Raw genomic sequence first — 18036 nt, 5'->3', positions numbered from 1 at the left:
TTTGCACCATTCTCTCAAGCCAGCTGCTTCTGGGCACGGGGTATGACCGTCAGTTTCGCAAGCCCATTGGTATACTAAAATGAGCTCCTGGGCTGGTGGCTATACTTTGCAGGAAATTATGGAAATGAAAAAGAGATTCTGTAGGTCCATGAATGGTGGTGCCAGCAGAAGCTTTAGGTGCAGGAAGGCAAAGTGCATCTAGTTTGGAAAGTGTGTCTGTGTCCTTGAGAACGAAGCACTACCCCTTCCCCGATAGAAGAAGTCCAGGGCAGTCAGTCTCCCATCTGCTGGCTGGTTGGTGCCCTGGGGAATGGTGCATGTTTGGGATTTCGCTTTGGCACCTGTTGCCAGGCTGGTACTCGGCAGTGGCAGTAACCGGATAAGCCTTGGCTAAGCAGAGTCCCTGTTGAGTCCCGGTGAAGCTCCATTCCCTGCTACCATGGCTGCTTTGCATGTGGCCCTTGAACAACCCCAGGGGACTGGATGCGGAGGCCACCAGGCATCCAAAAGGCAGGCCTCCTGCCCATCCAGTCATAAAAAGCTGCCTGCCCTGGGGCTGCTGGTGGGCATTTCTTTGGCACCTACTCCAAGAGGCTCACCCAGATTCTTTCCTCAGATCTCCTTGTCGTCAGTATTCCACTCTGCTCCTTTGCAAGCCCCTGACAGCTGGCCAGCCCATCGGCTTCCTCCCATCCTTGGCCAGGGTCGACCTGGCCTCGGGGCCAGGCTCCCTCCACGCACGGTGAACTCTGCTGCATGGCCGCCTGCTCTCGGGGAGGATCTCCCTTCTCCCCTGGCATTAAGCCTCCCCTCCGAGTGGGCTGTGATGCAGCAGATGTCCATGCCCGACCCCTGCTTGTGTCGCACACAGGCCTGAGCATCTGTCAGAGTGGCTGTCCTGTGAGGCCACAGGTGTGGTGCAGGGAGGCAGTTGAGGGCAGGGCCAGGTGCCGCAACCCCAGGCCACCTGTCGTTGCAGTTCCTAGTTTGTGCCTCTTACCCTTCCCCTTCTTTGCAGTTACTGTTCCTGGGCAAACCATGAATGCTGTCCCCACCTTTTCCTCCTGCTACCCCATTTCCTCCTTCACAGTTTCACTGCCCAACGGAAGGTGCCTTGTTTGTTGATGTGTTCCTTGTCTGTCTCTCCACCTAGAACGTAAACCCTAGCCGACAAGGACCTTGCTGCTGTGTTACCACTCGGCATTGGTGCATGCTGATGTGTTTGCTGAAGAATGGACGTTCTAATTTCACGAAGAGATAGATGTGTTAACAGTGCTGGGGTGGCCAGTGGGTGACTGGAGATCTTCGTTTGTCACAGTGCTTTGTGGTGATAGTTTGGACTCTTCATTGTGTACATTTTGCCTGTAGTTATTTTAAATGTTTTGTATTTTGAGATTCTGGATTCAAACAACTAAATTTCAAGGATGGACTCTTACAGGTGGTGAGTTTATGTAAAACAACGAGAGCCCCGAGGCGTGGGGTCTCTACCCTCCTGCTCCTGAGAGCGTTGTGCATCCCGGGGGGCTTGGGTCTCAGCCCATCTCTTGAGGCCTCTGTTTTCTCACGCAAGACAGTAAGCGTTAGACCGGAGCATCTGCAAGAGCCTGTCCAGCCTTCACCTGGAGTGCTAGTGCTAGAATTCTAGGGCGCCAGGGGCTCTTGGCGCTTGAATTCACATCTGCACACTTCACGTTTTAACAGGAGCAAGACGTGGTCGGGCGCCCACTTCGTGTCTGAGCGGGGCAGCGTCTTGGTGTTTCTGCCAGGTGAGCGCCAGGGTCTCACGGCCTGCAGTTGCAGGGTTGGCATGCATCCCCCTCTCATGTTCTTTTTGGACTCCGAGAACACAGATATGACTTTCAGGTTTTCTTTCTTTGTCTTTTGAGAAAGATTTCTTATTGATAATGAAGTTTAACTTTCTGAGGGCAGTCTTGCCACCTTGAAAATTTTCAATAAAATATTTGGCTCTTAAATTTGCTATATCATGTAAATAGTATGTCAGGTAATTGTCATCAGTCTCCTTATTCAACAGTAGTAAGGCATATTGCTATTGTAATTCCTTGAGATTCATCAGGGTAGTCTTTGAGTTCCTTTCTCAGTGTTTGAAAAAATAGGCTCTTAATATAGCTGAAAAGATTAAATTATATTATATTGGACTTTTTCAAAATGATGTTTTTACTGGTTTTTTAATCAAGTGGTATAGCTTGAGGAAACATGATGACAGTAGTTCAGATATTTCCCATTGTTGGAAGGTACCGTATAGAGCATGTGAGTATGTGTGCTTATCGTGATGGAGAACAAAAAGTAAGCAGTGAAAGCAACTGGAATGCAGCACACGAGTTCACAGCTTAGTCACATTTGGCTTCAACTGATACGGATTAGTTTCATATTCAAGAAACAACTGTTGGTTGACAGTGCCCCAGTAAGTAGTGATGAGATGCCTACCATGTATAATACTGTATCAAGGAAAAGCCACCAGCACAGAGACATGCCGATACTAGTTTAAGAATATTTAAAATCAGACAAATACTTTAACTGCTAAAAATTACAAGAGTAAAATGTTTGTACTTGAGATTTCACAGTTCAGATTTGTTGTCTTTGTGTTATATGTTAGTTTGAATCCATTTAATATATATTTCAATTTTCTATCTTTTGTGAAGAATTCAAAATATTCGTAATTGAGGATGAGGGAAAAAGCACACTCAGCTTTTATATATTAATAAACATTTTCAAAACATAATGAACAATTTAGCATATCTCTGTGACCAAAACTTTAAAGATAGTTTTTCTCACTGTCAACATTTTACATGCTTATTGTAGGAAATTTGAAAAATCTGGAAGGAAATAACTGAAATGCTCGTGCTGCCAGTACCCACAGGCAGGCGCTGTTGTGGGAAGGAAAGCCCCGGGAGCACAGGGCTTCTTTTTTTTCCTGTTCTTGAATTCGCCACTGCTGGGGTGCCTTTTCACTTGTGATTCTGATATGCTTAGGTGAAGAGGATAAGAAAAAACAAATGAAATGAATTGATAGGGCCTTCTTTGAAAAATATGTCATCTTAATTTAAAGGTTGGTAAATACAAATAAATTTTTTTTCCTCCAATTTTTCTCTACTTTAGGTCTGGGTGAAATAAACTATATGCATGAGCTTCTCACCAACATGATTCACAAAAGGTGTGTTTAAAATGATACAGGTGTATTTTTACTTATAAATTATTGAGTTGTTTCTTCCTTAAATACTTTTAACTGAATCTCAGTAAATAGTTATTCCTTTTTGTAAGTATCTCATATATGTCTATTCCTTATACATATTTTATTTTAATAATTTGTTTCTTAGGTTACAGGTCTATCCACTCCATTCAAGTGTGACTTTAGAAGAACAGAATAATGTATTTTTAAGTCCAGTTCCTGGGTACAGAAAGGTAGGAAAACTGGAAAGACAACTTGTAGACACTTTAAGTAAATTTTCGTCAGAGACTCTGCTAATGACAAATGTTAACATTTCAGCCTGTTTCTACAAATGTTCTGTAGTTAGTGGGATGGGTTTCTAGTCACGCACGTGCATGATGAGCCAAGTATGTTATTTAGTTTTGTCTTTTACTCTGTGTGTCGCTTTGCTGACCAGCTAGGGATTGCTACTTGCTCATCGTCAGAGCCTCGCAGCAGGGGTTTCTGTGCTTCTTGCTCTCTGGCACATCTCACGCAGTGGGGCTGTCCTGGTGCCACTGGCCGCCTGGACTTGGTTAGAGCCCGTCTTCTTGGTCCTGGTTTGGGATTCGGGGGGGCTCTTTTCAGCCCAGGCTGTGCATGAGCAATGGGGGTGCCTCGCCACGACCCTTCCAGAGCTGCTCCCGAGGACCAGAAGCCCTGGAGTTGGCCAGGCCCCTCCTTCATGCGCGCCCCGCATCCCAGGCCTCGGCGTGGGGTCCGAGGGCGCCCTCGGGTGTCAGCCTTTCCTCTGCATTTTAACCCTTTTGTGCTTCTTTGCCCCGTGGAGGGGTCCAGGCACTCCCCGAAGCTCCCCCATCGTGGAGGCCAGGCCCCCCTTTGCTGTTTCATGCCTGCTGCTTCCACGCACGTGCTGTGCTGCATGTGGCTGGTTCTCAGGTGCTGTGGTGCACTCCTGAGAGTACCTCACTGCACCGAGGGGAGGCTGTTTCACATAGGGCTGTAAACAGCTCACGCTGCGCGGCCGAGCAGACAGAGCCGGTCTCTGACTCCTCCTTAACGTGTCATCGTGTGACTTGGGGCGCACACTTCTCTAAGACTGTATTTTGTCACCAGAAATTCGGGTCAGCGGTAGTGACCTTGCACAGGTGCTAGGCAGGTTACCCTGTAGCCTGTGTCTCTGTTTAAGTCAGAGCTGTGCTCTAGCACCTGCCCACAGCACGAGTTCTGCAGAGGGTGCAGCTGGCCGCTGCAGAGGCTCACGCACTCCCTGAGCCCGCGGTGTGTTCCCAGAGCAGGCTGGAGCCTTCCGCCTTTACCCGCTCACGTGGTCCTCGCTGCAGCCTGCGCGGCTGGTCGATACCAGTGTTGTCTGCCACTTACAGGGGAGCAAATGAGCTTCAGAACATAAGTAACTTGCTCAGGGTCCCACAGCCAGGAGGGGCAGAGCTGAGAGTCACAGCAAGTCTGCCTCTAGAACTCCCCCTTCCCCTGATCAGTGATTGATTGTGACTGGAATAAAACAGGAAAATAGCTGGTGTGTTTACATCAAGAAGCTTTTAAATTATTTCAAGTTCAAAAGTCTTGTTAACTTTGTCCAGAATGTGGTAAGAATGTCAAGTTCTTTTCTTTGACGTTTGATAGATTATTCTGTCCACCAACATTGCAGAGAGTTCTGTCACTGTTCCAGATGTCAAATATGGTAAGATGTGTCTTTTTAAATTTTTCTTCATGACATAAACTGCAGTTTTTACAGACTTAATTTCCCCTTCAGGAATTATTCCTCCTCATTGTCCCCAACTCTTCCTGTTTTGGTAGAAAGAACTTAGAAAAGTAGTGCTTGGAGTTTCTCCATGCTTTTAGTCTGCCCACCACCTCCTCGTCTTAGTGCTGTTTCACACAGGCAGCCTGTGGGGCAGGCGGCACTCAGGAAATGTTTGGGGGAAGCTTCCAGAAGATAGAGTTTGGGACTGTCCGAGTAGAGTTCTGCAACCAGAGAGTAGGCAGGTGTTGGGGGGAAGTCCAGGAGCCTGGGTGTCCCTGTTGCTGAAGGCAGCTTTGAAGTGGCCCAGAAACCACTCAGTCATTCGACCTTCTGTGTGTTCCTGATTATGCTGTGAGCTTGTGTTGCTGTGAACTTTTTGAATTCGTTGTTTGATGTTTGAAAGCCTGGCATATGCCATGCTGGGTACAAGGCATACAGTAGCAAAGAGAAAGTCCTGGCCTCGGGGTGTCCACCTTCTAGTGGGAGAGGTGGGCATGCAACAAGTAAATCAGTATGGGATTGCAGCTGGAGACAAAGTCATGCCAAAAAGTAAAGCAGCAGGGAAGGGTGTTGCAGTTATTGGGAGAAAGGATCCTCCCTTTAGCATGGCGGGGGCATGTCTTTGAGGAAGCGACATTTGAACAAAGACCAAAATTGAGTGAGTGAGCCATGCAGGGACACCCTTCAGGGTCAGGGGATGTTTGCAAGAAGGCCAGTGACGCTGGAGCGGAGTAGACTGGGGAGATGGTTCAGTTTTTTCTGAGCTTTTGTCTCTGTGTGCCAGGGGTGGTTGTAGGTGCTAGGGACAGAACAGTAAACAAAACTGATGCCTTCGTTCTCACACACCTACACTCAGGGGTGGGTACTGGAAAGACAGGCAGTGACCAAGTTAAATGGGAGCGTGTAGTGAGTTAAATGATTTTAGGTATAAGAAGGAAAATAAAGCAGGGGGGTGGGGTGGGGAGCATTAGGAAAGGGAGATTGGAATAGTGCATAGCCGCCAGGGAAGGCTTCAGCTGGAGGTGGGGGAGGAGCCACGGGGGTCTCCTGGGGAGAGTGACTTGAGCAGAACACAGTAGTGCACTCTGTCCTCTCTCCCCCAAGCAGGAGCATGTGTGGTGGTCAGGAGACAGCCAGGTCGCCGGGGCGTGGGTGCAGGGGAGCCGTTGGGGAATGGGGTGCCTGAGCACAGACGGCTGTGGCCCTCCTTGAGACTCAGATGAGGGTGATGGGACCTGCACCCACTCAGCGGCACTGCTCTGGGGTAGACTGGAGGGAGGCGGGGAGGAGGGAGGCCAGAACCCATGGTGGTTCCTTGTGGCCAGGCCCCGGGAGGTTCTCAGTGGCAGAGCTGGGGGTGGAGGGAGACGTACAGGTGACTTTGAAGACTCAGGGACTGAGAAACTGGAAGAGTGGGGTTCCCCGTGAGGCAGAGACTGTGGACGGAGTGGGCGCGTGCAGTGGGAGTGGGAGCTGAGTGACCCTGGGAGCCTGGGGCTCCTGCGGGGCTGGTGGCTGGTGGACTGGTCTTCAGCATCTGCAGACTGGACGAGCGTGGAGGTGGGCAGGGAGTCGCTGCCAAGGAGCAGCCGGTGGAGCTGGGGAGTCCAGGAGCCCAGGGGAGAGCTAGCAGGGACTTCCGGGGCTGCGCTTGGACGGTATGTGTCTGCGCAGCTGCAGATGCGGTGCGGCTAATCCCAGCGTTGCCTGCTAGCACAGTGAGCGGGCCCAGGGAGCTGGTGGTGATTAGAGTGGTGGGCGGTGGGACTGGGGTGCTCATGGTGAGGAGGGAGGTGCAGACACGAGGGGAGAGGCATGGCGAAGGGCCATAACGTGGACAAATGGTCGGTCCTAGTGGCGTGAAGGGTTGCTGGGGTGGGCTTGAGGAGGGAGGGAGAGGAAAGGCGGGAGCTCTGCTTCCAGAGAAGGCTGCTGGAAATCGACATGAGGGAGGGGTTGCAGATTCGGTTAATGGCCAATGTAGGATATGCGGATGGGAAGCAGGTGCTGCAGGAGGGTGAAAGATGAGCTCATGGGAGGAGAGGAGTTCCAGGAGCTGGGTGGGGCGGCACTGCCAGTATTATTTTCACGGATATTGTGTCATCAAGAAGGAGAGGACTGGGTTGTTGGTGGGGGGCAGCGTCTAGTGCGGCAGGACTGGGAGCGGGGTGTTTCTTAAGGAGGGCAGTGGCAGTTGGAGTAAGGAGGACTCCTCTTCCACCTGCAGCTCAGTGTGAGGGGCGAGGGGGAGGAAAGAGCCACCCTGTCTTCAGAGGACAGCCAGCTTCCTCTTAGAGTTGGAGATGCTCTGTCCTGTTTTATGGATGAGGGTTCTGGTGCACAGGGAAACCGAGCCACCTGCCCAAAGCACACACCTGGGGACGTGTGGGCCTGGCCGCCGAGCCTGCTGCTGAGCCTTTCCTTCCCCTTCCACCCTGCGCTCTCTGGTGCCGCCGTCACCAGACCCTTGGGGCGGCCCAGAGGACACACCCCATGGCACACTCTTCTGCACACGAGAGCCTCTCGGCCCAGCACGACCCAGAGTGTCCGTGTGTCCTCCGCTGCTGCGGGCTGTGCCCATCAGTGTACCCCTCTGCACTGTGACTGACTTCATTCTCTCTCGTTAGCATTCTGTTTACATTTCTTTTTTTAAATGACAGTTATAGATTTTTGTTTGACTAGAACTCTGGTTTGCGATGAAGATACTAATTATCAGAGTCTGCGACTGAGTTGGGCCTCTAAAACCAGTTGTAATCAGAGAAAAGGTAAGACTTTTGTGTTCAAACTCAGTAATGAATCTGTGGTGTTATGCTTAGCTATGTATTTATTGTGTGTGTGGGGGGTTTTGCTCTTACTCATATACTTGCCTTAAAGAAACCAGTTTTAAGTTGTTTTTTTTTTAAGGGTTTGTTTTTATTTATTTCTCCCCCCTCCCCATTCCCCCTGTTGTCTGCTCTCTGTGTCCATTTGCTGTGTGTTCTTCTGTGTCTGCTTGTCTTCTCATTAGGCAGCTCCGGGAACCAATCCTGGAACCTTCAGGAGCGGGAGACAGGTGATTACTCTTTTGTGCCACTTCAGCTCCCCTGTTCTGCTACGTGTTCTTATTTTCTCCCCTCTCTGTCTCTTGTTACATCATCTTGCTGCGCCAGCTCTCCACGTCGGCCAGCACTTCTCTGCAGGGCGGTTTTCCCACTTGAGGTGGCATTCCCATGAAGGGCGGCTCTCCTGCACAGGGCTGCATTCCTGCATGGGCTGGCACTCTGCGTGGGCCAGTTTGCCACGTGGGCCAGCCTGTCCTCACCAGGAGGCCCTGGACATTGAACCTTGTTTATGGTAGTTGGGAGCCCAGTTGGTTGAGCCACATCTGTTTCCCCAGTTTTAAGTTTTAAGCAACATCACCTGATGTATTGTCATCGCTCCATTTTAGTCCATGTCTCTCTGCCCCACTGCATTAGGTGATGGCCTTTGTGCCATCTTTTTTTAAAAAATTAATTTATTGAAATATATCACTCATACATAAACATACATAAACAGGAAGTATACAGTAATAGTTGTGAACTTACAAAGCAAATATGCATAACATCGTACAGGGGTTGCATATGTCAATCCTCCACCAACACCTTGCATTGTTGTGAGACATTTGTTACAAATTATGAAAGAGTATTGTCAAAGTCTTACTACTAATTTTACTCCTATCTTACATTTGGTGTGTTCTTCCCCCAACCCACCCTATTATTGTTTTTTAAATATATATTTTATGACAGAAGTTGTAAACTTTTAAAACAATCATGTACATGTGCAGAATTCCTGAACATCATCCCTCTATCAACACATGACACCGTGGTGGAGCATTTGCTGCAGATAAGATAATATCATCTGATTGCTACCATGTCCACAGTGTGCATTTGGCTCACATTTTCCATACTGCCCCTTTATCAACACAGTACATCTTTGGCATAGATGCCAGAATATTACTGCTACCCACAGTCCATAGGCACTGTAGCTGTATTTTCCCCATGCTTCTCCACATTCCCAACACCCTTCAATAGTGATGTACATTTGCTGTAGTTCACAAAGGACATTCTTGCATCTGTATCATCAACGACAATTCTCATCCACCTCTTAGTTTACTGTTCAGTTCCTAGGTTATTCTCTAGCATTCTGTCAATTGGCATTTACATCCCTAGACTACTATTTTCAGTCACATCCCCATTTATAAACTAGCTGTTACTATGTGTTACCACCCACTCTATACATTAGTAAAGCTAATTAAAACTGCTACATACATTAAACATCAGTAGTCCATCTCAGTCCTCCTCTTATTTCCTTTAAGAATCCACCACCTACCCCCAGGTCTTGAAGTTATTTTCCTACAATTTCTTCTAGAAGTTTTATGGTTCTTGCTTTTATTTTCAGGTTTTTCATCCATTTTGTGTTAATTTTTGGATAAGGTGTAAGATAGGGATCCTCTTTCCTTCTTCCTGATATGGATATCCAATTCTTTCAGCACCATGGGAAGCCAATTTGGCTAGGAAGGCAGATTTGGCTCAACTGATAGGGCGTCTGCCTACCATATGGGCAGCCCCGGGTTCAAACCCAGGGTTTCCTGACTCATGTGGTGAGCTGGCCCACATGCAGCGCTGATGTGCGCAAGGAGCGCCGTGCCATGCAGGGGCATTCCCCGCATAGGGGAGCCCCATGCGCAAGGAGTGCGCCCCATAAGGAGAGCTGCCCAGTGTGAAAAAGCCCAGCCTGCCCAGGAGTGGCACTGCACACATGGAGAGCTGACACAATAAGATGATGCAACAAAAGGAGACACAGATTCCCAGTGCCACTGACAAGAATGGAAGTGGACACAGAAGAACACACAGCAAATGGACAGAGAGAGCAGACAGTGGGGGGGGGCCGGAAGGGGAGAGAAATAAATCTTTAAAAAAATACTATTCTTTCAGCACCATTTGTTGAATGGACTGTTCTGCCCGAGCTGTGTGGGTTTCACAGGCTAGTCAAAAATCACTTGAGCATACCTGGGAGGGTCTGTTTCTGAACCATAATGTGGTTCCATTGGTCTATGTGTGTCTGTCTTTATGCCAGTACCATGCTGTTTTTACCACTATAGCTAGGTAATATAATTTAAAGTCTGGAGATGAGGGTTCACTTTTCCTTTTTACTATGTTTCTGGTTTTTCAGGACCCCTTACCTTTCCAAATAAGTTTGATGATCATGTTTTCAATTTTCTTTTTAAAGCTGGTGGAATTTTTATCAGGATTGCATTGAATTTGTATATGAATCTGTATAGTTTTCCAATCCATGAGCATGGAATGTTCTTCCAGTTATTTAGGGCTTTTTAAAATTTCTTTTAACACTGAGTTGCAGTTTTCTGAATATAAGTGCTTTACTCATTGGTTAAGTTTATTCCTGACTATTGGAGTTTTATCTGTCATATTTTATTTTCAGCACTCTTTTGACACTTTTAGCTACTTTTTTTGGTATAATCTTCATTTCTAGACTCTCTTCCAGGCCTCTCTCTCCTGTCTTTTCTTTTCAGGCTCTAGCACACCCTTTAGTATTTCCTGATAATCTGGTCTCTTGCTTAGATATTCTCTCAGTTTCTGCTTATCAGTGAATATTCTAATCTGGCTCTCAGTTTTGAAAGACAATCTTGCTGGATATAAGATTCTTGGCTGGAAGTTTTTCTCTTGTATCTTAAATATATCAGACCACTGTCTTTTTGCCGCCGTGGTTTCTGGTAAGAAATCAGCACTTAATCTTATTGGGTATCCCTTATATGTTATGCATTGCTTTTTTTTTTTTTTTTTTGCTGTTCTCAGAATTCTCTCTTTGTCTTTAACATTCTCATTAGTATGTGTCTCAGAGTTAATCTATTGGCATTTTTTTGATGGGAGTACGTTGTGCTTCTTGGACATGGATATCTATGTCCTTCAAAAGGGTTGGGAAATTTTCTACCATTATTCTTCAAGTCTTCCTTCTGCCCCTTTTCCCTTCTCTTCTCCTTCTGGGACACCCATGACACATACATTTCCATGCCTTTTGCTATCATTTAGTTCCCTGAGACTTTGTTCAAGTTTTTCCATTCTTCATCTATTCTTTTGTATATTCACTTTCAGAGGCCATTTTTTTCAAGCTCACCAGTCCTTTCTTCTACCTCCTGAAATCTGCTATTATATGATTCCAGTGTTTTTTTAAATATCATTTATTGCATGTTTTATTCCCATAAGATCTGCTATTTTTCTGTGTATGCTTTTAGATTCTTCTTTGTGTGCATCCAGTGTCTTCTTAATATTCTTAATCTTTTTAGCCATCTAATTGAATTTATTAAGGAGATTTGTTTGAACATCTATAATTAGTTGTCTCAACTCCTTTATGTCATCTGGAGGCTTATTTTTAACTGGGCCATAGCTTCCTGTTTCTTGGTGTGGATTGTAATTTTTTGTTGGTGTCTTGGCATCTGGCTTACTAGAGTATTTATTTTGTGCAGTTTTTCTCTTTAGTTTTGGGCTTCCTGCCCTTTCTCCCTTGCTGGATGTTCAGTAGGAACCAAGGATGTAGTTGGTGCTGTAAGCTGTGGAGGCTCAAGCTACTCTTATTGCCCCAGGGACGATGAAGTTTTCTCCCAACTTTCTCCTTTGCCAGGCGTAGGACAGATTCACAGCTGTGTGGAAGAATCCAGGTTGTGCTTAGGGAGACTGATGAAGCTTCACACTCCTTTCTCCCCTGCCTGGGGTGAGGATGGAGCTGCAGGTGTGGGCAGCAGTCTATGCAGTGTGGGTCCACGGTGACCACAGTTGCCCCAGGAGACTTCCAATTATTCAGTCTGTGCCAGCCAGAGGTACCTGCAGCTACCTGGATAGGCTGGTGCAGGGCCCACCAGCCTCCTCCCTGCAAGAGGTGGGGCAGAAGCCTAAGCTAGGGCTGCAGGCCAATCTGGGTGAAAGAAACCGGTTCCTACCATCATTGTGATTTTCGGTCAGCTCGGTTTACCGTCATGCTGGGGGTGAAGTCAAAATGGTGACCACTGGCCTCTTCCCGACCTGGACAGATTCACACCCCAGCTGTTCCCAGGGTTATATCTTAGCCAGCCAAGTCTACCAGTCAGTAGCCGAAATCAGAGCCAACTGTCTCCTCCTCTGTTTTTGGGAAATGGAGCCTCCAATTCCAGCCACAGAATGCCTCCTGGGGCGTCTTGTGCTGCCAGAGTAGGATAATCATTGGCCTCTGTGGCTTGGCTGGTAATTTCCCAGAAAGGCTGGCGCAGGTCCACACAGCTTCCTCTCTGCTGGAGGTGACAGTGGGGCCAAGGCTAGAGCTGCCATCTATCTGGATGGAAAGAAGCCGGTCCCCACCAGCACTGTGATTTTCATTCCTTCCCTTTCCCCTCATGCCAGGCGCAGAGTTAAGACGGCGGCTTCCACCCTTTCTCTGACTTGGACAGGTTCAATCCTTAACTGTTTTCAGGATTATACTTTAGCTGCTGAATTTACTCATTAGTAGGTGAAGTTGGTGCCCAACTGTCTCTTCCTCCCTGGTTTGTGGAAAGTGGAGCTTTCGGTTTCAGCCGTGGAACAGCTCCTGAGGAGGCTTGTGCCTCCAGTGGAGGATGGGCACCGGCTTCTGTGGTGTGGAGCCTCTACTAATGAGTCTTCTCTGCAGATGTGCAGTCTCCTCCTTCCATTCTTTCAAGGATTTTGCAGGATGCTCTTCTGGTTTCCTGGAGCCCCAAAACAGGTGCTTCAGCTAGCTCCAGAGAGCTCTGGGTGTTTACTGACTGCCCTGGAGCAGGAGCTGACTCTAGGAGCTCCTTACTCTGCTGCCATCTTGCTTGTTGTTCCTAGAACTGTCTTTTTTTAACAGCAGTTTTTCTTATTATTTTTGGTGAACAGCTATGGGAGCCCAGTGTACCCCTTCATTAATTTTATTTTAACAACTGTTGTTTTTTTTTTTTGTTAGAGAAGTTGTGGGTGTACAGAACAATCATGCATAAAATAGAAAATTCCCATATATCACCCTACCACCAACCCCTTGCATTGTTATGGAACATTTGTTACAATTGATAATAGTACTTTTTTTGTAATTAAACTAGCTAGTTTTAAAATAGTAGTTACTTTTGTTACAGTTGATAGAAGATTATTAAAAGCGTACTATTAACTGTCATCCACAGTTTATATTAAATGTATTTTTTCCCATGTACCACCCTGTTGTTAACACCTTGTATTGGTGTTGTATATTTGTTACAATTCATGAAAGAACATTCTTACACTTGTACTATTAACTGTAGGCCATCGTTTATAATAGGGTTCACTGTGTTATGCAGTCCTGTGTTTTATTTTAAAATTTTTATTCTAGTAACATACACAACCTGAACTTTAGGTCCTAAAGTTTCCCTTTTAACCACGTTGACCTATGTAATTCAGTACTGTCATCACCACCATCCATTTATAAACCTTTAAAATCAACCTAAATAGAAACACTATACAAATTTAGCATCAACTCCCCATTCTCTAACCCCAGTCTATCCCCTGGTAACCTATATTCTAGATTTTAACTCTGTGAATTTGCTTGTTATAATTAATTCCTATCAGTGAGACCATACAATGTTTGTCCTTTTGTGTCTGGCTTATTTCACTCAGCACAATAGCCTCAAGTTCCTCCATGTTGTTGCATGTATCGGGGCTTCATTTCTCTTTAAGGCTGAATAATAGTCCATCATATATATATCTACCACATTTTGTTTATCCATTCATCAGTTGGAAACTTGATACATTAGTCAGCCAAAGAGGTGCTGACGCAGAGTACCAGATACCTGTTGGCTCTTATAAGGGGGTTTATATTATACAGCCTACATCTGTAACCTGCTTGAAGAGAGAACAGCTTACCTTCAATAGCTTCCATGTTCACTGCTCCCGTATCCCTCTGCTCCCCCTTTTTTAATGTACCAGATGCTGGGGATTGAACCTGGGACCTCTCATATAGGAAGCTGGTGCTCAGCCCCTGAGCCACATTAGCTTCCTTGAGTTGGTTTTATTGTTTGTTTTGCTTGTTTGTTTTTGATTTTTCAGAAAACAGTGGGAACCTAACCCAGGACCTGTCATGTGGGAGGCAGGCACTCAACTGCTTAAGCCATATCTGTTCCCTGCTTCCCCCTTTTATGTTCCCCCCCCCCGAACTGCTTTATTTTTTCTGTGTCCATTATCGGGAAATACAGCTTTTTCTTGTTCAGTTGTATTCTGACTCTTATAGGAATTAAAGAGTAGAGTTGTATGTTGAAGATACAGTAGTACTGGGTTTTGCTTTTACTCTTTTAGTTACTTCGTCCCACTATTCTTTCTCTCCTGTCTTTTCCCTTCAACCTGCAGAACTCCCTTAGCAATCACTATAGTGCAGGTCTGTTTATCTTTGAATATTTTGAACTCTCCCTCATTTATGAAGGACAGTTTTACTGGATAAAGAATTTTGGGTAGGCAGTGTTTTTCTTTTAGTACTTTAAATATATATCATACTTCTCCCTTCTTGCCTCCATGGTTTCTGGAGAAATCAGCACTTAGGTCACATACAAGGGAACCTCAATAAAACTCACTTTTGTCTTGCTGCTCTTAGAATTTTGTTACCTTTGGCAGTTGATATTCTGATTAGTATGTGTCTTGATGTAGATCAGTTAGGATTTATTCTGTTTGGAGCACGTTGTACTTCTTGAATGTGTATATCTTTCATAAGAGTTGGGAAATTTTCTGCCATTATTTTCTTAAATATTCCTTCTGCCCCTTTTCCCTTCTTTTTCCTTCTGGGGCACCCATGATGTGTATGTTTGTGTGCTTCATGCTGTCATACAAATCCCTAAGACATTGCTGAACTTCTTTTCTTCTTTTCTCTGTCTATTCTACTGACCGTATTTGGACCGATTTTGATTGTCCTGTCTTCTAGTTCACTGATACTTTCTTCTACCTGTTCAAATCAACTGTTACATTCCTCTGGTATATCTTTATACCTCTACAATTGTGCCTTTCATCCCCATAATTTCTAAGTTTCTTTTTATACTTTTGAATTCTTTATGCTCATACATTTTTTTAAAAGATTTATTTTATTTATTGCCCCCCCTCCCCCCATTTTGTTGTTTGTTCTTGCTCTCTGTCCATTTGCTGTGTGCTCTCTGTGTCTGCTCGTCTTCTCTTTTGGGAGCACCGGGAACTGATGTTGGGAGAGGCACTCAAGCTTGAGCCACCTCAGCTCCCTGGTTTGTTGTGTCTCTCATTGTCTTTCCTCTTTGTGTCACCTTGTTGCATCAGCTTACTGTGCCTGCCTGTCACACCAGCTTGCTGTTTTGCTTGTTTTCTCCAGGAGATATTGGGAACCAAACCTGGGACCTCCCTGGGGTAGGTGGAAGCTCAATTGCTAGAGCCACATCTGCTTCTCACACTTTGTTTTCTTTTTTTCTTTTTCTTTTGGTTTTGTTTTATCTTTTATTCTCTCTTTTTTTTTAAAGGTACATAGATACACAAAAACAGTGTCTTAAGATCCTTTATCTCTTTATGAATATATTCCATCATCTTAAATTGGTTTAGAAGATGGGTCTGAACGTCTTTGATTAGTTCCAAATTCTGTGTCTTCCTTGAAGTTTTAATTTGTTCCCTTACTGAGCCATATCTTGTTTCTTAGTATGGTTTATAATTTTTTGCTGCTGTCTAGGTATCTGATTATCTTGGTGTGTTAACTCTGAGGGTTAACTCCCTCAGAGTTTTGGGTTTTATTGTTGAGTACCTTTGTGTGAAGGCTCTTCTTTGACACTTGGTCCAACTTAATCTAGACTTTTAGAATAGCACATGTTTAATTTACCAGATTTTCTCAGCTCTTCTTCATCTGATCCTTGCCCTCAAGATGTGTTACAATTTTTAAGATTGTACATTTTCTGTAATTGTTTCACCTCTAGGACAAAGCTTCCTTTCTCTGTTCCTTCTCTGGGAATCTTGGTCTATTCAGTTTGTTTTTGTGCATAATTTTATCCCCAGCTCCTATGATTTATTTAAACTCCCTCAGTCAGTGCCCTATTTTCCTTACACTTTCCAGTCCTGGGACCTTCCTGTCTTAACAGCAGTTCGGTTTAACACCTCTACCCTGTTTTTCTTCCTCTCTGATCCTTTTCTGCCTCTGTTTTCTTCCCCATTAGGTTATCCTGCCCTGGGGATCCAAAAGCAGTCAATCCAGGAAGTTGGGTCACACCAGAAAATTTCATTTTGGATTTAGATAATCTAACCAGCAGGAACTGAATTGAGTGAGCACACCAGTTGCTGGCTTCTCTGCCATGGCCTCTCTGTTTTTGGTTTGCCACACTCCTTGGGAGCTCGTGTTCTGCCTGGGTCTCTCTGGTCTTGGGTCCCTGTGCCTGGATGTGCGTGGGGTTTTAGCTCACCACTGTGAGTTCCTCTACAGTCTGTGTCTCCTGTGGGAAGTGGGAGGGACCGTGGCTCATGCCTCTGAGCAGCCCCCAAAGCTGTGCAATGCCGAGGGATAGGGAGGGAAGAGGACTGGAAGGTCCTCGGTGGAAGTTTCCTGCCTGACGGCGTCCTCTTTCTTTGATCCAGCATTTGAAGAGTCCTTCCCTGGTCTCTGCTGTCCTCCAGAGTTCTAAGCAGGTGGGATTTATCCTTTATTTGCTGACTCTCTGGGGAGATTTTTTTCAGCAGATGTCTTATGTCACCTTGTTGATGTCATCACTTTCCCTGCATTACTTTTTTATAATCCTTCCTTTGACATCTCTAGACAGCTTTGACCTCTCTAAGGTCATTTTTCCTGAACTGGTTCCACAGAGGGTGCAGAGTCTGCTGCCACACTCACGAGTTGAGTTATTGGGGAGGGCTGGTGGTTCAGGGTCGTTTTCAGCCCAGCAGGTGAGATGCTTTGGCCATAGTGGAGGTAAATTCAAGATGCAGTGCAGAGAGGCTGCTACCTTCACCTGGGACAGGGGTCTTGGTGGAGGCAGAGAAATGGCTTGTGTTTTTTTGGCGAACCTTGCGGGAGATAGGTGGGTGAAGGTCCATCCCAATGACTGAATCGCCTCTTGATTAGTGGGTACTGAATCTGCCCCATTAAAAGAAATGGAGGGGAAGTAGATGTGGCTCAAGTGCTTGGGCTTGTGTCTACCGTATGGGAGGTCCTGAGTTTGATTCCGGGGGCCTCCTGGTGAAGGCATGCTGGCCTATGCAGAGTGCTGGCGGGTGCGGTGACCTGGCCTGCACAGGAGTGCTGGCATGCGTGGAGTGCTGGTCTGTGTGGCAAGCTGGTGCAGCAAGTTGACGCAACACGAGGAGACATAGAAGAGAGAAAGAGTAAGAGATGCAGCAGGCCAGGGAGCTGAGATGGCATAAGAGATTGAGCACCTCTCTCCCACTCTGGAAGGTCCCAGGATCGGTTCCTGGAGCTGCCTAAGAAGAAGACAAGCAGACACAGGAGAAGGCACAGCGAATGGACACAGAGAACAGATAATAGGGGAGGGGGAGGAGAAATAAATAAATCTTAAAAAAAAAAAGTAGCAAGGCAGCATGGCTGGGACAGATGCCGTAGGCCAGCACTCTTCTGCTGCTCCTCAAGCCCTGTGAGCCGGTGCCCTGCTCATCCCTGTGTGGTGCCATGCTTGCCCCAGGTTGTGCTGGACCTCCAGCTCAGTCCTCGCCTTAACCACTGTGCTTGACTTCTCCAGAGCTGATTGCTGGAGAAGGATTAAGTGTCCATTAAAAGGAGACTGTCGGGAAGCAGATGTGGCTCAACTGATAGAGCTTCCGCCTGCCATATAGGAGGTCCAAGGTTCAAATCCAGGGCCTCCTGACCCATGTGGTCAGCTGGCCCATGCACAGTCCTGCCACGCACAAGAAGTGTCACCCGCGTAGGGGCGCCCCATGCGCAAGGAGTGCACCCCACGCAAAGAAAGTGCAGCCCACCCAGGAGTGATGCCGCACACATGGAGATCTGACACAGCAAGATGACGCAACAGATTCCCAGTGCCACTGAGAATGCAAGTGGACACAGAAGAACACACAGCGAATGGACATGAGAGCAAACAATGGGGGGGGGAGGGGAAAGGGAGAGAAATAAAATA

At 46.4% G+C, this 18036-nt stretch overlaps 1 protein-coding gene across 2 annotated transcripts in view; it reads left to right on the top strand.

Moving 5' to 3' along the window:
* Nucleotides 1-18036, top strand: part of TDRD9 (tudor domain containing 9) — a 122020-nt gene that overhangs the window by 29012 nt on the left and 74972 nt on the right. For both annotated transcript variants that reach the window (XM_071213574.1, XM_071213572.1), the window contains exons 8-12: nt 1702-1766; nt 3118-3172; nt 3336-3420; nt 4811-4868; nt 7592-7696. In XM_071213574.1, the coding sequence (XP_071069675.1) occupies nt 1702-1766; nt 3118-3172; nt 3336-3420; nt 4811-4868; nt 7592-7696 (368 nt within the window). The remainder of the gene's footprint in view (nt 1-1701; nt 1767-3117; nt 3173-3335; nt 3421-4810; nt 4869-7591; nt 7697-18036) is intronic.

Source organism: Dasypus novemcinctus, chromosome 3, assembly GCF_030445035.2.
Source record: "Dasypus novemcinctus isolate mDasNov1 chromosome 3, mDasNov1.1.hap2, whole genome shotgun sequence".
Classification (NCBI taxonomy): domain Eukaryota; kingdom Metazoa; phylum Chordata; class Mammalia; order Cingulata; family Dasypodidae; genus Dasypus; species Dasypus novemcinctus.
The sequence above is the reverse complement of the archived record's forward strand: the minus strand, read 5'-3'. Positions and strand labels throughout refer to the sequence as shown.